This window comes from Pecten maximus, chromosome 3 (assembly GCF_902652985.1).
Source record: "Pecten maximus chromosome 3, xPecMax1.1, whole genome shotgun sequence".
NCBI lineage: Eukaryota > Metazoa > Mollusca > Bivalvia > Pectinida > Pectinidae > Pecten > Pecten maximus.
In genome coordinates this window covers 6,212,194-6,230,019 of record NC_047017.1, presented here as the reverse complement: position 1 = coordinate 6,230,019, position 17,826 = coordinate 6,212,194, and the positions used below count along the sequence as shown (strand labels likewise).

The window sequence follows — 17,826 nt, the reverse complement described above, 5'->3', positions numbered from 1 at the left end:
AATACTGACACGATTCTGAATTAACCGGCGTTCTTGTCCTCCCTTTTATTCCAATATATAGAATTATGACATTTATTTTATTATGGACTATTGCTTTTTCAGTCGTCTCCAAGAATTAAGGACAAAACAGCTGTATGGTGTAGTTCAATGAATTTTTCACTCCATTGTTTCTGATTCAGTACCGAACGGTACTAAAATCTTACTAGTTATTTGTCATTTGCCATATCCTTTGTCCATCAGTTTGTAAATATATATTTGTTTAATAGTCAAATGCCATTATACAAAAACATCAAAGCATCAAGTTTTGTGCAACATTTTATTATAACAATGGTATAATTACAAAAGTATAAACATTTAAAAAAAAAACCCATCATATTCTTGTGATCAAATCGATGGATAACAATTTATCAAAACATACAAAAATAGTTAACATTTGGATAAGCAAATAATCTACATCATAAGTTTCGCGTAATAACTACAGCGAAGTCTCTCTATTAAGACCACCTGTATTTTTGTGTCATTTCATGACAAGAAGCGATCACACGAGTACATTGATTATAAGATTTAATACCTCATAGAAATGTATTCAGAAACTACTAAACGAGGACAAATGCCCTGCGTTAATTTTTGGCAAATACATTAAGATAGTACCATGTGGCTACCAAGAATTTATGCAAAAATTATTTTACTAGAAAACTTAGTGTTTTGTAAAATTGCAGTATGGTAAATTATGCTAACACTTCTTTGTTTAAAATATCACATGAGTAGTGTAAATATCTATCGGTGTTTGATTAGATAATTATTAAATATCAATCAGCATTACTCGTGTACTAACATATATAATGTATATCAAATGTAATTAGAGTGCTAAACACCTTTGTTCTGAACAACTTTGCTAAAAATCCATTTTACTTCTGTACAAATGTTAAATTTACATCTTTAATATACTGTACATATATTTTTATACATTTATTATACACTAAATATCATTACCACTGACTGATGTTGAATATCTCTGTAAAATATATATACTGTGTATGTATATATATTTATCTCGTTTCCATGCTGAAGATTCTTGAGCTCCTATTCGTGGGCAGCATCTCCGAATGTCATTATCAGTCTCTTGGATTGAAACTGGTGTCGAATCCGAGTATGATAATATCTCTATCACATAATGTTAAGATAACAATGTACAGTACAGAATTGACGAATGTCATTATCAGTGACCTGTATATAGAACTGATGTCGATTCTCTAAACATAGTATATGTACCTCATTTTCATCCCAACAGATTTTTTATATTTTGATCGCAGCATCTCCGAATGTCATTACCAGTAACTTGGATTGAAACTGGTGTCGATTCCGAGTATGATCATATCTCTATCACATTGAAAAAGATAATGATGTACAATAAAGTATTGACGAATGTCATTATCAGTGACTTGTATATAGAACTGATATCGATTCTCTAAATATAGTATATGTACCTCATTTTCATCCCAACAATTTTTTTATAATTTGATCGCTATAATTGAGAGCAGCATCTCCGAATGTCATTACCAGTAACTTGGATTGAAACTGATGTCGATTCTTAGCATGCACTCTACACTGATGTACAATCCGCCTTAAATATCTGCAGTATGTGATAACAGATTAAGTAATATCGACCGAGGTTCATTATCTTGTCTACAAGTTGGGGATTCTTTATAACATAATTGAACTATTTTTCCTTTTAAAAATCACGTGAACATTGTCAATTACAACATGTTGATGTCATATGAAGAAATGTGTGCCCTAGTAACTTCAAAGTCAATCGGCTCATTTTGGCACCACTTATATAAAGGCACTATCTGTATTAATACAGAATCAGGTGGGTTGTGACAAGTAGCCTCTAATTATATGTATGACCCGTTATAGTTAACTCCTGTTTCCATGTCTTCAGCAACATAACCAGGACGATTTCTTGTTGACCGGCGAACTGTTGCGGACAATCACTGTACCGCCACCAGTAGTATTTAATTTGCCCTCGACAACTTTGCTTTTGACTTCGGATGTCAGTGACAAGAATAACGTTTCAACGTTGGTAGTACTTTTGGCACTGGTTTCCAAGAACGTGATACCTAGTCTTTCAGCATATTCCTGAAAGTGAAGAAAATTGGTATTATATTATGCTTAGTTTTCGAGACGAAATTGCCTTCAAGTTTTTTAAATATTTTTTTTGTCTCTTACTTTTAGACATTTTAAGTGTGTAGTATGTATTGTAATGGATATGACACCTTTTCTATATAAGTGGAACTTAAGTTTCCAGCCGCCATCTTACAACAACGGAACAACTGAATTTTGTGTATGTCAATATTTCCCAACGTTATACAAATTGTATTCTCAATAGATTTATATAGATAAAATATAGAGGTAAAATATACAAATCATTGATTGACGAAAGTCAGAATTAGTGGAACCTTGACCAACAAGTTGATTATATTCCTACCTTGCCCATGGTGTATGTCACTACCCGTTTGCCTGTCATGTCCGATTTGTTCCCCACAAGAATCATGGAACTGTCACAACCTCCGTATTTTTCAACCTCTTGAATCCAAGTCTCCACGTGCCGGAATGATTCCTAATTAAACAATTAACAATCGTTAATAGTTTTAAAAAAAAAAAAGGATGTTTACTATACATTTTATCAATTATTCATTTTAAATTGGGAGTATTATCATCTTCAGACTTGAAACAAAAACACGAAAAAAAAGTTACCATACATTTAGAAAACTTAAATATAATCGTAAAAAAATAACCAGGTGATTTACAGTATACTCATGGATTACCAAGGTGTACAACAATATATTTCTAATAATAGCTGATGTATTTGGCTTCATTAAGCAACCCCCGTGTATTTGTTGCAAGAGCCGCGTACATTTATACACCGTAAAAGGTACAATTTACTTACCATATCAGTGACGTCATAGACCAGCATAATACCATGAGCTCCGCGATAGAAAGATGACGTAATGGTTTTGAAGCGATCTTGTCCTGCTGTGTCCCACTGTCAAGTAGGCAAGATTTTAAAGCGTTTACGATTGGATTTTAAAGCTAATACTTGATAAAGATTTCAAGTACCATGTTATCGGTGCTATTAAGCGACGTCATATAGATAAACCCTTGAAATAACACTGGAATATTATAGATATTTGAAGGTCATAATTATAAGAATAAGAGTTTCTTTCCTGTCTTTATTGACCACGTACATTTGTATTATATGTACTCTAAACTGAGAAAATACGTATTCTTTCGTTTGTAATTCACGAGATGTGAATTGACTATTTCAAAAATTCATACGATGAATTTGTTTGAATTCACTTGGCAAAAGTAAAAACTTTATCGTATTCAATGTTCAACACAAGTAAATGCATCAATGCGTTTTTAAGTATATATGTCAAAATGTTTTCGCCAAAAATGAAATGATTATTTGCTGAAATATGTAAAATATACTCACTATTTGCAATCGTACTGTTTTGTCCTCAATTTTCACCGTTCGGATTTTCTGCAAAAGAAAGGATAAACTTTTCATCAGTACGTTATGTAGAGAATAACAAATAGATATTCTAGGTCATAAATCGTGGTCGTGTTGTTCACTTTTATCTCGCTCTGTGACAGACACAGCTTTTAAATTATGAATGATTTCCATTGGACACAGGAGAAATATTAAACAATCGAATAGTGGTTCACTCTATAAAATTTGTACAAAATACTATTCTTCTCTTAAAATAGGGAATGCCACTATAACAATCTCATGCAATTTGTTTAAATACTGAGATAACTTTGTACAACCTTATTATGTGTAGGAGAAGTTGCCACAATTGAAAGTCCCGATAATTATGGATTTAGTAGTACAATAAATAAAAAGATAAAAACTGGTCTACCTCTATAGAAGGAATGACACTAAATGTCAATATGTATGTATAAATATACTTATGTACTTACGAAGTCTACTCCAATAGTAGAGATGTAAGTGTCCGAGAATACGTCATCCTGTAAAATAAAGATGAAAATATCCATGTGGTGATTTTTAATTTGATGGATAACAATCTTTACACTTTTAGAAAACGTAATTAAAAATAGAAACATGTATAACTGTATTATAAAAATTCTCCTATCTATTAATTTAGTTTATTTGTACTCTTTTACTACATATGTATGTAGAAATATATTATATATATATATTCACGAAATAACATAAAAACAATACCTATGTATCAAAGAATTATTTCTATTGTTCACTAACTGTTTACATGTACTACAAAATAATTCAGAAATATTATTTCATTTCCTGATAATTTGACTGAAATGTTTAGAAGTTTTGGATTTATTTTTATTATTGAATGGTAATATACTGCACTCTTGTGATGTGTGTTTTCTTTAAATCACTTTCATTGTACTTTCTTGCATATATTTATGTATATTAAACATATTTTGCTGATCACTGTAAGAGTACAGACATGCTGGTAATCATTAAACAAATATCACCATGTGCCTTCCTATTAAATATACATTATTAAATAACGAAACGTGGTGACATAAAACTTACCGCGAACCGGAGTAACAAGGAAGATTTTCCTACACCCGAGTCCCCTATCAACAGATACTTAAATAGATAGTCGCTGAAACAGAGAATACATTTAAATAAGTAAGGAAATCCAAGATAGAAAAATAATAGTCGTAAGAACCTGTATGAATGCTGTATTCGGTATTCTTTTAAATAAAGAATAAAATTATGAATGATAATATAAAAATAAATTATTATAATATATTACTAGACTTTATATAACACTTTCAATCTAATCAAATGATATTTCAAACTAGGGACTAAGGAGTAGTCTAGTATACAATCTAATTAATTAATATGTGACATGATTTGTTAATTCTGTATATTTTTAATGCTAAACGTATCCATGTGAGACAAATCCTCACTAGTTATTTTAATATCCAATTAGATCAATTAAGTTATTGTCAAATGACCACACACTTACTGATTTTCCATGATAATGTTGTTAATTTCCGTGGGGTGTCCGTCTACTTCTGTGCCTATGTTTCTGTGTTATGACCTATACACGATTTGGCAGTGTTTATATGTAGACCTCTAGAGCGATGACATGGAACTTACAGCGTTGGGTTTTGATTGTGAGTCATACCGTTATACCTATATATATACATTATTCGTACAGGGGATTCCCCCCTTTGAATACTAGTACATACACTATAGTATACCAGAGGTAATCTATAGGTGTATATATAGATATGGAGAGCACCCCTGTTTGTTGATAACTGGTATATGGATTTAAATGACTAATATCGACATAATAGTCCAAAATAGCCACATAGGTGTATATAGATATATGGGGGACATCCGTGTTTGTTGATAAGTAGTATATATGGTATATATGACTGATAACAATATGATAGTCCGAAATATCGATCAAGTCAATATATGCTGGGTGTTATTTTTTAAATCTATATATAGTAATTACGTGTTGACAGTGTGGACATGTAGCCTTTTCTAATACTCCACTTAATCCATCTTAACTTAAATTATATTGTACATGCATGTAACAAGATCAGGAAATGTCTCCTTAGGTTTAGAACACATCTCTTCCGGCGTCTATGAGATAACAGTATACAGTCTCGGTGTGTGTAAATAAAAACAAAATAACACACTATTAGGAGTTACATCAGCAGTTCGTTTTTAAAAGATAAAGAGCCTGTCAACAAAATTACAAAATAGGAATAAATTCATCAAACCAAGTACGTCTAAGATGGAAATAGGAAAATAGATTATTGAATTGTACATCATATCAAGAGTCAAATGTTCTGAACTCTTAAATATGAAAAAAAAATACCATAAAGATTCTGGCCAAGAAAACAACTGTGGTATATTAATTGTATATACAGTTATGCTAGTAAATAGAAAATGTTTATTTTATTCAGAGCAGATCATCAATTCTGTTAGGTGAAAGTCCGTCTGATGAGAGGAGACAATGATTTAAGAGATAACTGGCGAAGGACATGGTGATGAAATAAGTATTTCTTTTGTGTGACATTTTCTTTTGTGTGACATTTTATTAGCCAACTCATCAAATTGTGGTCTATTCAAATCGTTCTTCGTCCGGCGTCTGTCCATCCGTCCTTTAAACATTTTTGTAATGTTATTTCTCCATGGGTCTTTCTTGAAATTCATATGTAGGTTCCCCTTGGTCCCCAGTCGTGCATGTTCCATTTTGCGACTGATCGGAAAACAAGTTGACCGATAGGCGGCCATTTTTGATTTTTACAGTTGAAATTTATTATCGCTATTTCTCAGAAAGTTCTTCCTTGAACCTGTAGGTTCCCGGTTGTGCTTAGTTGTGCATGGTATTGGTGGATATTTCTTGAATTTCATTTGGATTCCTTTTGTATTAGATGAAGTGTGTTATTCCTATTTCTCAGAGAGTTCTTGGTTGTTTTTTCTCGAATTGATTATGAAGGTTCTTGTTCTTTTTATTCCCAAATTAGTCAGAGGAAGAAGACAAAAGCAGAGAAACGGTCAGTTTTACAGAGATCTGATGAAGGCCATTCGATGGCTGGCACCATATGATCCCTCTGGGATATCTTATTCCTTGATTTCAGTACCCCTGTATTTCTGTGAGAGCTGATTACCGGTATTACCTGCGTTTGACTTAATTCCATGAGGTGTTTATTTCACTGCCCTTGTATTTCAGTAAGAACTGTAACCGGTATTCCATGCGTGTGATTTTATTCCTTGAGATGTTTATTTCACTGCCCTTGTATTTCTGTAAGAACTGATTACCGGTATTACCTGCATGTAACTTTATTCATCGAGATGTTTATTTCACTGCCCCTGTATTTCTGTAAGAACTGATAACCGGTATTACCTTTGTATTACTTTATTCTTTAAGGTGATGATTTCAATATCCCTTTATTTCTACAGGTTACCCTATGACTACTTGTAAGAGCTGAGATCAAATAACGGACCTTGTTTCACATGATTTGTTTTAATTTGATTTTTATTTTACCGTTACTACATTTCCAGCAGTCCTATTAACACTTCATACTTCATTCCTCACATTCTTGACAAAGCGTTGTTTATTTTTCATGTGATTCAACTAGTGAAGACTACCCATTAGCTGACTGGTGGAGATATGTTCACCTCTCAAAATTGGTCAGGCCATGGTAGTGTTATCATGACCATAAACATATCCTATTTCAGGTCGATTCAACTTATTATCATAGTTGATCGATTTTCTAAAATTAGTCCTACCATTGTACTCAACAAACTAACATGAACATTCATCATGTTGCAAAAGCAAAATATTACACTGGTTGGCTATGTTGGATTTGTTTATTCGTAGTATTCCAATACTAGTACCATCTTACTCCTTATCAACACAAAGTTTTCAAGGAATTGCACCCCATAATTGCCAGTATTAGTATGAAGAAGATTTTGTCTCTTTCAGATAAATGATTTTGTTTAATATTTGTATTTATTGCATTTTTGCCAATGAAATATAGAAATTTATCAAAATAACAAAACTTATATAAGTTTTGCAGTGAAAACGTAAGTTTTCCGTTTTTGACCAATCAGAGCTTACCTTTGTATTCACCTCATCGAACTCGTATGACAGAATATTTCGATATTTTTCACGAGTGCGAAATATCAAATCATTCAATATCCTCTATTTCTCTCTTTGATGGGATATATCACGGCAACCACATTTCATTTCTTACTTCAAAGTTTGTTGACAGAATGTCTGTCCCATCATTTCGCCTGCATTAACAAATCTAGTAATATTATGGCACACGTACTCTCATCATATATAGAGCCTCGAACTTGTGTTTGTTCGCTGCATTATTAGTCCCCCATCGTAAATCGGGAGGGGGTTACAGTTTGAGTGGTGTCCATTCGTCCTCCCTCAATGCCACTTGCCCGGGATCTATCTTATACACTACTGTCAGTGGAACTTCATATTTCAACCAAGGGCTCTTCTAGGCGATGTGTCATGCTACAGAAGAAGGCCACTCTGACCAATGTTTTTATTTTTGGCCTTCGTCAAAGAAAAATGTTCGGAACTTGTTACTCAGGCGGCATGGGTTCACTTGCATGAGACTTCTGATTTCACCTTCTAAAATCTTTGTTATTTCTTAATTCGTTATCATCTATACCACCTCATGCAATTCATTGACGTATTGAATACGATGGGTCTGTCAAACATTCTGTGTAAAATTGGTTCAACTAAGCCTTTATCTAAACGTCTTACTATCAATTTAGTACATTTAAATCGGGCTGCAGTCCTATTGGGATACTGTTTACTCCACGGATTTGAACTCGAAAGAATAAAACATTGAATATCCGCTCTTACAAAACCTTTATTCCATCAAAATAATTGATTTAGATTTTTCTACTCTTTACACTACCATTCTCCATTAACATAAGGAACGCCTTCGTTCTCTAGTGATGAGTGTTTTCATTTCCAAAAAAGGCGAATGGCTTTATAGGAATATACGTGAAGTTGTAAATTATACGGAAGAGTATTTCATAAAACATACGACTAGGGTTCAAAGATAATGATTGAATATCTTATCAACAAAATCTTTGTGGAGTTTGGTAACCAGATCTTCCAATGGACTGTTGGCATACCCATGGTCGACATGACCCGATTTGGAAATATCTTGTTTAGTTATGCGATATGAAGTCAGGCGTATTCGATGTTGATATGCCTGATGGTTCCGTTCTCACCACCCTGTAACTAATTTCATATTGTGACTTAACCCGGATTTGATCTCCATTTGTATAGCTAGTGTCGTCAATGAAGCAGGAGACGCTTTCTCTTCCGGAGCATTCCTCCTTGTACTCGTTCAGGAGTCTCCATACAACTCTATATTTTTGCTTATATTTTGCCCTCGTATGATCAGTTTTGAGCTTTAATTTTGATTTCGTTGATATGTTTTCCTACACGAATTCATTAGCTCTGCGTTGTTGAAATATAATTTCATATTCGGAGTGTGGGATTATCCCCATGGATTATCCGTACAGATTATCCCTCATCCCGCTTTTTTGTGTGACTACTAGTAGGAAGACGGACGTTGTATCGTACAGAATCGTTTAACGGAAACACTTTTTTTAATTTTGGCTCTTGCTCATTTTTAAAGATATGTTGATTTTACGATTATTTGGGTTGTAAAGACAAAAGAGGGCTAAAAATACGACTTCTGTATTTACATTGAGACATTGATAGGGTGGGGTGTATATGTTACGTCCGCATTAGAAATAGATAGATAGAAAGAAATAACTTTTCGTAACATTTCTTTTAATAACAAAGTTGTTCGTACAAAATTATCAAATATGATTTTACATTAAAAAATGTAGACATTTTATCTGAATTCTTTATACATAATAATCGTTATAATCAAATAACTTTTTGTAACATTTCTCTTCATAACAATGTTACATGTACAAAATGTATATGTACAAAATTATCAAATATGATTTTACATGAAAATGTAGACATTTTATCTGAATTCTTTATATATTGTAATCTATAATTAAATAACTTTTCGTAATATTTTTTTAAAAAATAAAGTTGTATGTACAAATTTATTCAGTTTACATTAAGAAATGTAGACATTTTATATGAATTCTTCATATATAATAATCTCTATAATAAACTACTTTCACAAACATTCGTTCCTGAAAAGTCCTTATCACAGATACCGTAGAGTATAATATACATGTATATATCATTATCATAAATAAGATACAGTGTATACTCATTAACTCATCTACCATTGGTAAATAGCTGATCTTGATATCGATCGATCCTCAGTATAGCGTAATATACATGTATCCATGTATATTGTATATCAAGATAACCGTATATCCATATACATTATATAAATACAAATGTAGACTACAGCATTCTCGGTTGTCATTTTCATTATGCATGAAATATACTGCATGAATATACACTTAATTCACATCCTTTATCAAACAAGCAATAAGCTAGACAAAAATCACGTCTTTTGTACATATATCATATTTATATATATATGTATATCACGAAATGTCATTTCCAGTAACTTGGATTGGAAGTGATGTCAATTTCAATACGGGCCTTTTGTACAGAATGTCATTATCAGTACCCTGGGTTGGTATTGATGTCGATTCTTAGAACAATTGTTGTATACCATATCACAACCTATATATGTCAATCTGTTGTGTTTATAACAAAGGAATGTGTTTTAGTAACACTAATATCGATGACACGAATCCAATAAAATCTATTATATACATTTTTGTATATATATGTAGACGGATGCCGTATAGATCGTGAGTTCGAGGCCCGGTCAGGGCACGAGTCATAAAGTTGTCTTCTTTCGTCATTTGTGTTACTATGTTATATAACAAATAATTAGCACAATGTATCATATACACTCTGTGTTGGTGATCCGAAGATAAAGATTTGAATTTCCTGTTGTAGTTGTTTCGTCGTTAAAACCGTTTACAATACTAATAAAAACCGCCCTATGAATACACACGACGAACATTTCAATGCATATATAGTGCATTGTACATGTAAATATTCACGTTCGTCAAAACTTCCTACATATCTTCAGTATAGATTATTGCACATTATATCTATATTATATAAATCCCAACATTAATTTTCAACACGTACATGGCCCATATGAGTTTGTGGTGACCGGTGTACTGTTGCGGACATTTACATTTCCAACGCCAGTCGTCTCTAATTTACCGTCGACCATTTTTGTTTTTAGTTCGGATGCCATTGTCATGAATGACGTTTCGACGTTGGTAGAACGTTTGGCACTGGTTTCCACGAACGGAATACCTAATCTGTCAGCATATTCCTGAAAAGGAGAAATGATATTCAACATGCAGAAATAAACTAATATTTATTTTCTTATATATGTATGATGTATGAATAAAACCAAAGCATTCGAAATAACAATCATACAAAATGTCATTTATATAACACCTTATATTTCATACTATATTATTAATGTTATTTTATATTTGTCATGATTAATACTTCAAAATCATGCATCATCATGAAATATTGATCTAGTTTTATTTATTTTCTTTTTTAATCCAGCGTGCTGTACTTACAAATCGTCCAGCACTTGATGAATGCTGACTATGTCAATAAGACAAGTTTTAACTTTAACAAATCTTCCGATAATTTTGTTGTATCAGCTGTTCTTTATTGATAGTTCGATACACTATATATCTTTATAACAGTGCTTCGTAAGCCTAATTCTTCTCGTGCGGTGGTTTGGAATTTTAAGATGTTTGGTATTTTAAGAACGATATTGGTTAAAAAAAAAACGCAAATTTGTCGAGTGTAACAAACCAATTAAGGACTTTGCAATAACCGGATCAGTTGAAACTAGATTAACAGACTCTCATACCTTGCCCATGGCGTACGTCACCACCCGTTTGCCTGTCATATCCGACTTATTCCCCACAAGAATCATTGAGCTGTTGCAACTGCCGTATTTGTCAACCTCTTGGATCCATGATTCCACGTTCTGGAATGATTCCTAATTTAACAAAAACAACAGTTGTTGAGAATATGTTCAGTATTGCTGTGCTCATAACAGATAAAAAAAAAGAAGAAAATCGTCCGTAATTATAAATTTCTTTTGAAGTTGGGTGAATTGAGCTGTTTTTAGTATATATACAGACACTTGAAGGGAATTCCTTCGTTCGAACATCAGAAACATGCACAATTTCTATTGATGAAATCTATGTCCGAACGATGATTATATGAGTGTTTGTACCTACAGGTAATGCAACGTCAAAATGTACAAGAAAAGGGCGTATCGTATACAAATACCGTATATCTTTAATGCTTCGGGTCGAACTTTCAGGACTTAATACTCGAAAAACTTTGGCCTATCTCGAGCGTAAAACTGCCTTGTTTATGTAAAAATTATAACTTTTACTACTTGGAAAAATATATATTTTCCAGTGAGTTTAATTTTGACGACCTTAACTTAATTCAAACGAAGGACATATCCCTTTAATTGATTCGTGTGTAGAAATATAGTATTACGTCATAGAACTATACCTAGTAACCGTCAGGAAAAGCTGGTAAACAATTAGGGAATGGTGATTTTATTATGGTCTCTTACCATATCAGTGACGTCATAAACAATCATTATACCATGTGATCCACGGTAAAAAGATGACGTAATGGTTTTGAATCGCTCTTGTCCGGCCGTATCCCACTGTCAAATAGAAAATATTTTAATGAATGAATTAAATTCTTCATTAAAAGAAATAGCATATGAAATGAAATAAAACTCATATGAGTTCAACATTCAGGAGTATAAAGGAATATATGATAATGTTCTGTGTTATATATAAGCGGGAAGGAAATTAGAGCAGGAAAGGGGCATCGGTAAAAAACTATTGTTGTATGGATGATAGATAAACACCCCAACATTAGAACGGAAAATGAAACAGGATGTGATATATGTATTCATACAGAAAAAAACGATGATCTAAAACGAGGGGATCAACTTTCCGCCCAGGAGTATAAGGGCGTGTTGTTGTAATGCCTGTCACCAAAATGGAATTCCGTTGAAGAAGAAAACCCTGTGAGTATTGTAATGTTACTATATATGACTGTACGAAAATTGATCAGTACGTAGGACTATCAAATGTATTTCTGCGTCATTTCCCCCTGACTTAATGTATTCGCTATTATGATTAATAATTTTTCATTAACTAGATACATTTTCTGGATTCCTTACTGTAAAGTTGTTCAATTTCACGGGGTTTATATTTCGCGGTTGTCCTAATTGGACCTAGACTTCGCGCAACATTTTAAACATGCTGCAGTAAACACTTCTGACATTTATTTATTTATTTATCTTTTTTATTTTAATTTTTTATTTGTTCATTCATTCATTTATTTATTGGGTTTTTTTTTTTTTTTTTGCGTTATATTAATTTGTGAAAGGAAACATTGCGAGATAAAATCCATCATGTTTCTAAATTACAAACAGCCACATACATGGACTCCATATTTCTAAATCAAGAGCAATGGACCAAATGGACCCCGGGCTACATTTTCATATCAAATCATGTATATTGATAATCCCTGAATGGCGGGTTATGATGGTATATTTGTCTGAGATACTTTGTGAAATTCTAATTGAAAAAAATTTTATATGATTTTTTTTTTTTTTTTTTTGAGATAGACAATTAATTATTATAAGGTATTTCGTTTAGTAATTTAAATTTAAAATAGTATCTATTCATATAAGATAATTATTGAATTACTGATGAATACACACCAATGAAATACAAAGTATAAAATTAAGGACCTTTGATTTCGGCTTCGCCCTCGGTTAATATGTTTCCACAAGGTTGATATAACACCACACTGACCTCACCAAAGGTCTATAACTGATAATTATTTACAAAGCCTAAATTTTGCGCGAAATATAAAACCCGTGAACTTCTTCTGACTGGGACAACTGCGAAATAGTATCACAGTGTTATCAGCTACCAGTGTATAGTATATAGTCCCAATCATATTGGACCTAAAGTTTAGAAAACGTAAATATACTTACAATTTGTAGTCGCACTATGCTGCTGTCAATTTCAACTGTCCGGATTTTCTGCAAAAGAAAGAATTATTTAAAAAAAGACAATCATCTTTCCACACTTTCTACTGTTTATGTAAATTTTAAGATATACCCTAGGTCATCAATCTCACAATATTTATTACAAATTTAATATTATTTATACATAATTTGTAGACTGATTGGCATTAGACATATTCTTTTAAAATATTTTGTACAGCGTTTTTGCACGTTCTTATTAATCTACCTATTAATCTATTATTTATTAATCTAAACAAAGAATTCAAACATCAAATTATGGATAAAAAATCCCAAATCAATATTTCATTGGAATGAAAGCTATATATACTGTTTAAAATAAAGATTCAAAGATGTTTTGTACTTACGAAGTCTACTCCTATCGTATAGATATACGTGTCCGAGAATACGTCATCCTGTAGGGAAAAGGCACAGCAGAATTAGTGATACTCAAATATAATCATTTCATTTTTTGAAAATCGATATGTTATTTGATGTAGAAAAATATCAAAGAAAGGTTCTTTATTACTGCCTGGGTACACGTAGACGTTTATGTACGTGTGCTTCAATAGGTCAATCAAAGAAAACAATAGATATGGAAGACAGGGTACATTATAATAGAGTTACGATGTAATAATTTAATTTTGTATAAAACACGCATGTTCATTGGCTGAAATAATTTTGTTATACCTCCATAACAAAATGTTTGACGTTGCGAAATGTAACGTCATTTTTGATTGGCTGATGACGTTGCGTAATAATTTATCACAGAAAAGAGTTCGCCAAAGAAAGTGAAATATCTTGGTGTGTATAAGACGAAATTAAATTATAAGAATTAACATAAATTATTTTTTCTGTTATACAGTCATAACATAAAAAACTGGAGTGTACTTTCTTCATAAACCGCTTCGCGGTTTATTTAGAGTACACTCCTGTTTTTTTCTGTTATGACTGTATAACAGAAAAAATAATTGATGTTAATCCTTAATTGTAGTCTATAAATATCTATGACATCTCGCTGTAAATATTAATGATATGGTAATTTCAAGCGTACAGTGTAATGAAGTAGTAACACAATATTGTGTATACTACATTGATTGAAGCATGTGAATAACATTAAAGGGTCTATATGGTTAAAATACACTAAGAAAAGGATATAAAACGTTATATTTTCTATGAGTATGTTACAAAACTAACACTTTCTGTTAATTACAAAAATTACAATTCTACAATTCCTGAGGTTGAAATATAAGGTAATAATCCCTTTAATATGTGAATGTACAAAACTGATGTCACTGCTTTTTAGAACACGCTATATGTACTTCCATAGAAAATACCGTGAAATGTGATTCCATATATGAATAATCGAAAATGTAATTAGTGCACCTCATAACTTTATTTACTTTTATTTGTGTGTTTGATTGTGTGTTTGTTGTTGTTTGTTGTTGACGTCAGAACTTACCGCGAATCTCAGTAACAGGGAAGATTTGCCCACACCGGAGTCCCCTATCAGCAGATACTTGAATAGATAGTCATAATGACTGAAAAGAAAATACATTTTGAAGTATGGAAACAAACAAATTAAATACAATGTAAAGTCAGTGAACGTACATGATGATTATGTTAAGTTAAACAATAAATATAAATAACTTAAACAACAAATGACGTCCTTATCCTTATATTCGTTATTCAATTGTGATTTGATTAGTATTAGCACACGCGTCGGCATTTGGTTAGTATTTTCAGAAAAAAATATCAATATCGTAACGTTAATGTTTTTCTATAAATAATAACCAGATATGCATGCAGACGCATGTGGTTTATTATAAAGTTGTATTCAAGCACTTTAGTATAATCAAAATGATGTTTTCTGAGTCGAAAAGTATCTGTACAACGAAACAATACATTTCAAAACAAAACTATTTTATGAGCAAATAATACGTTAATAAACATCAATCATGACTACTATTGGGTACTTACTCGTTGTCCATGTCGCTGTTGTTGTGAAATGATCGTTTCTGTCTCGTCCTAATTGGTAATAAACGTTAACATGATTTTCCAGTGTTAATATACATGTATGCACACCTCTAGATCTGATGACATGGAACTTACAGCGTCGAGTTTCGATCTTGAGTCATAGCTCGGTAAATCTATAAATAAACATGATCCGCGTAGGGAAATCCCCTTACTAGCGTAAACACGTATATGTACCCGTATTGGATCGTGTTGGAAATGGACGGAAATAAAATTAATTGAATCGATAAGACAGTCGATGATGGCGGCAGCATGGACCAAATATACCTGGAGTGTCGTGGAACGTATAACAATACGATATTACATAATTTATTAATGCAAAACGCCAAAGAGAAACATCATTGCATAACAAAATTAGAGAGATTTTTTTCAGACTGTGCTTTTAAGTTTTGCGATTCCTTTACATGTATTTGCAGTTTGTTCTACAATAAAAGGGATCACTGGACTTATCTATATATTTCCAAAAAAGTTTCGTTTCGGCACATCATTTTCAAACAACAACTATATCTTGTGTATCTCTTACAGTTTATATTCAGATATAGGATTTTGTTTTGTCATACATGCTTACAGAATAGGATTTGAAGAAAGTCCTATACCCACTTAAGGAATCAGAACAATGGTATCTGATCGCTGATTTTATCGCTTCTTAGATATTAGTTATTACGAACTGCCCCATTTTCTAAATGTTTGCAGGTTCACGGGTTGACACTGATAGCTACATGTTATAAAGAACCGATTTAGTTTTTATCCACGTCAAGATTCACACCAATGTCTCTAAAATTTACAAACCGGCGATGCAGTTTTACATTCATTGCCTATACGACCTCCAACACTAAGATTCATGCTCGTCAAATCGCTATGTTTAAAAAAACAAATTCACTATTCAATAATTTCCCCGTCAGTTCTGTTTGTTTTCTCGACCGAATTTTAATGTTAGGTGTCCAACGTCCTTATCTGGATGTTTTCGTCGGTCCCATATAATACCAATCACTCTGGGATCGTTACTAGTTTGTTCGAGCTTCTTTTTATATTGATTTTGAGGTCTTAGATGTTGTTGTGTATTGACTCAGTGGTCTTGTCTTGTAAAGTACGAATTTACTTTTCTTCGAAATAACGTCAGTGATTGCAGTTAGCACGTACTCAAGCGTTTAACACTTAACATCAAAATGTCGAGTAAATCCAGTCAGGATAGTAGTTAGTTTCTCCAGTGTATGTAATCGGTTGTTTGACAAGAAGTTGGAGTAAGTTCAATGGTAAACAAGTGGCCCAGGGGCCTTTAATAGTTACATAAGATATGACGTGTACCCGTACGGATAGACGTTCTGCTTTTAAACCAACATTAAACATATCTCATCCCTGTGACTTTAAAGTAGATCAGCTTAAAGCCATTTGAGTGTAACTTTCTAAGACATGAATTGTTTGAGTCATATTATCATCACAATCCGTCAATGTACCAACTATTCATCAATAAACATTAAGACTGTCATTTATGGTATATCGCATATACATGTGCTAATGTGAAGCTTGTGTCTTTCCAAATCCATCCTTACAAACCTCATACCAATAGCAGCCAGGGTTAAAATTGTCAGAAATCCGATTTATCCTTGAACTTTCGATCCAAATGACCTTGACCTTTGACCCGTGACCTGGATCTTTGGCCAGGTGACGTCTTATTTAATTCCTTTTAATTTTGCTTCAAAAAGTCATAACAAAAAGTAAAGCAGTGAAACAAATACAAAATTTGACATTTGACCCAGTGACCTTGGCCTATAATCACTTAACTCATGTTTAATTCAGACTAACTCTGTTTCAATGTCATTACAACATGCTCAATGGGAAAAAAGTGACAAGGGTGACCTTGACTTTCCACTGTGTAACCTTGACCTATGACCTTGGTGAGTTGACTCCTTCTTTCATTCCAAACAACATTACTCTACTTCATTATGTCACAACAAAATGTTTATCGGTGAAAAGATACAAAACTGACACTGACATACAGGCCTACTTACCTGACATATGACTGCGAGTTATGACCTTGGCATGTATTTTTGTGGATTGAACAAACGAAAATCGTGACCCTTGGCCTCTTGGTTATTGAGAGTA

General features: G+C 32.6%; 2 protein-coding genes across 3 annotated transcripts; both read right to left on the bottom strand.

The window, feature by feature from the left end:
* Window positions 1-293: 293 nt before the first annotated feature.
* On the bottom strand, window positions 294-5,243 carry LOC117323040 (GTP-binding protein YPTC1-like). The gene is made up of 7 exons (XM_033878032.1): window positions 5,031-5,243; window positions 4,589-4,661; window positions 3,985-4,032; window positions 3,497-3,544; window positions 2,951-3,046; window positions 2,489-2,620; window positions 294-2,139 (listed from the first exon to the last, which is right to left on the bottom strand). Exons 1-7 carry the CDS (start codon window positions 5,039-5,041, stop codon window positions 1,939-1,941), a joined length of 609 nt encoding a protein of 202 aa, XP_033733923.1. The 5' UTR covers window positions 5,042-5,243; the 3' UTR covers window positions 294-1,938.
* A 4,369-nt stretch (window positions 5,244-9,612) lies between these two features.
* LOC117323039 (ras-related protein Rab-1A-like) lies at window positions 9,613-15,824 on the bottom strand. Of its 2 annotated transcripts, XM_033878031.1 has the most exons (7): window positions 15,670-15,824; window positions 15,152-15,230; window positions 14,058-14,105; window positions 13,660-13,707; window positions 12,211-12,306; window positions 11,485-11,616; window positions 9,618-10,923 (listed from the first exon to the last, which is right to left on the bottom strand). In XM_033878031.1, exons 1-7 carry the CDS (start codon window positions 15,678-15,680, stop codon window positions 10,720-10,722), a joined length of 618 nt encoding a protein of 205 aa, XP_033733922.1. In that variant the 5' UTR covers window positions 15,681-15,824; the 3' UTR covers window positions 9,618-10,719. The 2 variants fall into 2 exon arrangements, with proteins under 2 accessions (XP_033733921.1, XP_033733922.1); XM_033878030.1 differs by lacking the exon at window positions 15,670-15,824 and having other exon boundaries at window positions 9,613-10,923; window positions 15,152-15,247.
* Window positions 15,825-17,826: the final 2,002 nt, after the last annotated feature.

Excerpts from the sequence above, each read along its gene's own strand:
- LOC117323040 (XM_033878032.1), bottom strand. Across the intron at positions 4,033-4,588 it reads CCTTGTTACTCCGGTTCGCG|GATGACGTATTCTCGGACAC; the intron begins GTAAGTTTTATG and ends TTTATTTTACAG. Across the intron at positions 2,621-2,950 it reads TCTATGACGTCACTGATATG|GAATCATTCCGGCACGTGGA; the intron begins GTAAGTAAATTG and ends TTGTTTAATTAG.
- LOC117323039 (XM_033878030.1), bottom strand. The coding sequence starts at position 15,247 with ATGTATTTTCTTTTCAGTCATTATGACTATCTATTCAAGTATCTGCTG. Across the intron at positions 14,106-15,151 it reads CCCTGTTACTGAGATTCGCG|GATGACGTATTCTCGGACAC; the intron begins GTAAGTTCTGAC and ends TTTTCCCTACAG. Across the intron at positions 12,307-13,659 it reads GCATAGTGCGACTACAAATT|TGGGATACGGCCGGACAAGA; the intron begins GTAAGTATATTT and ends TCTATTTGACAG.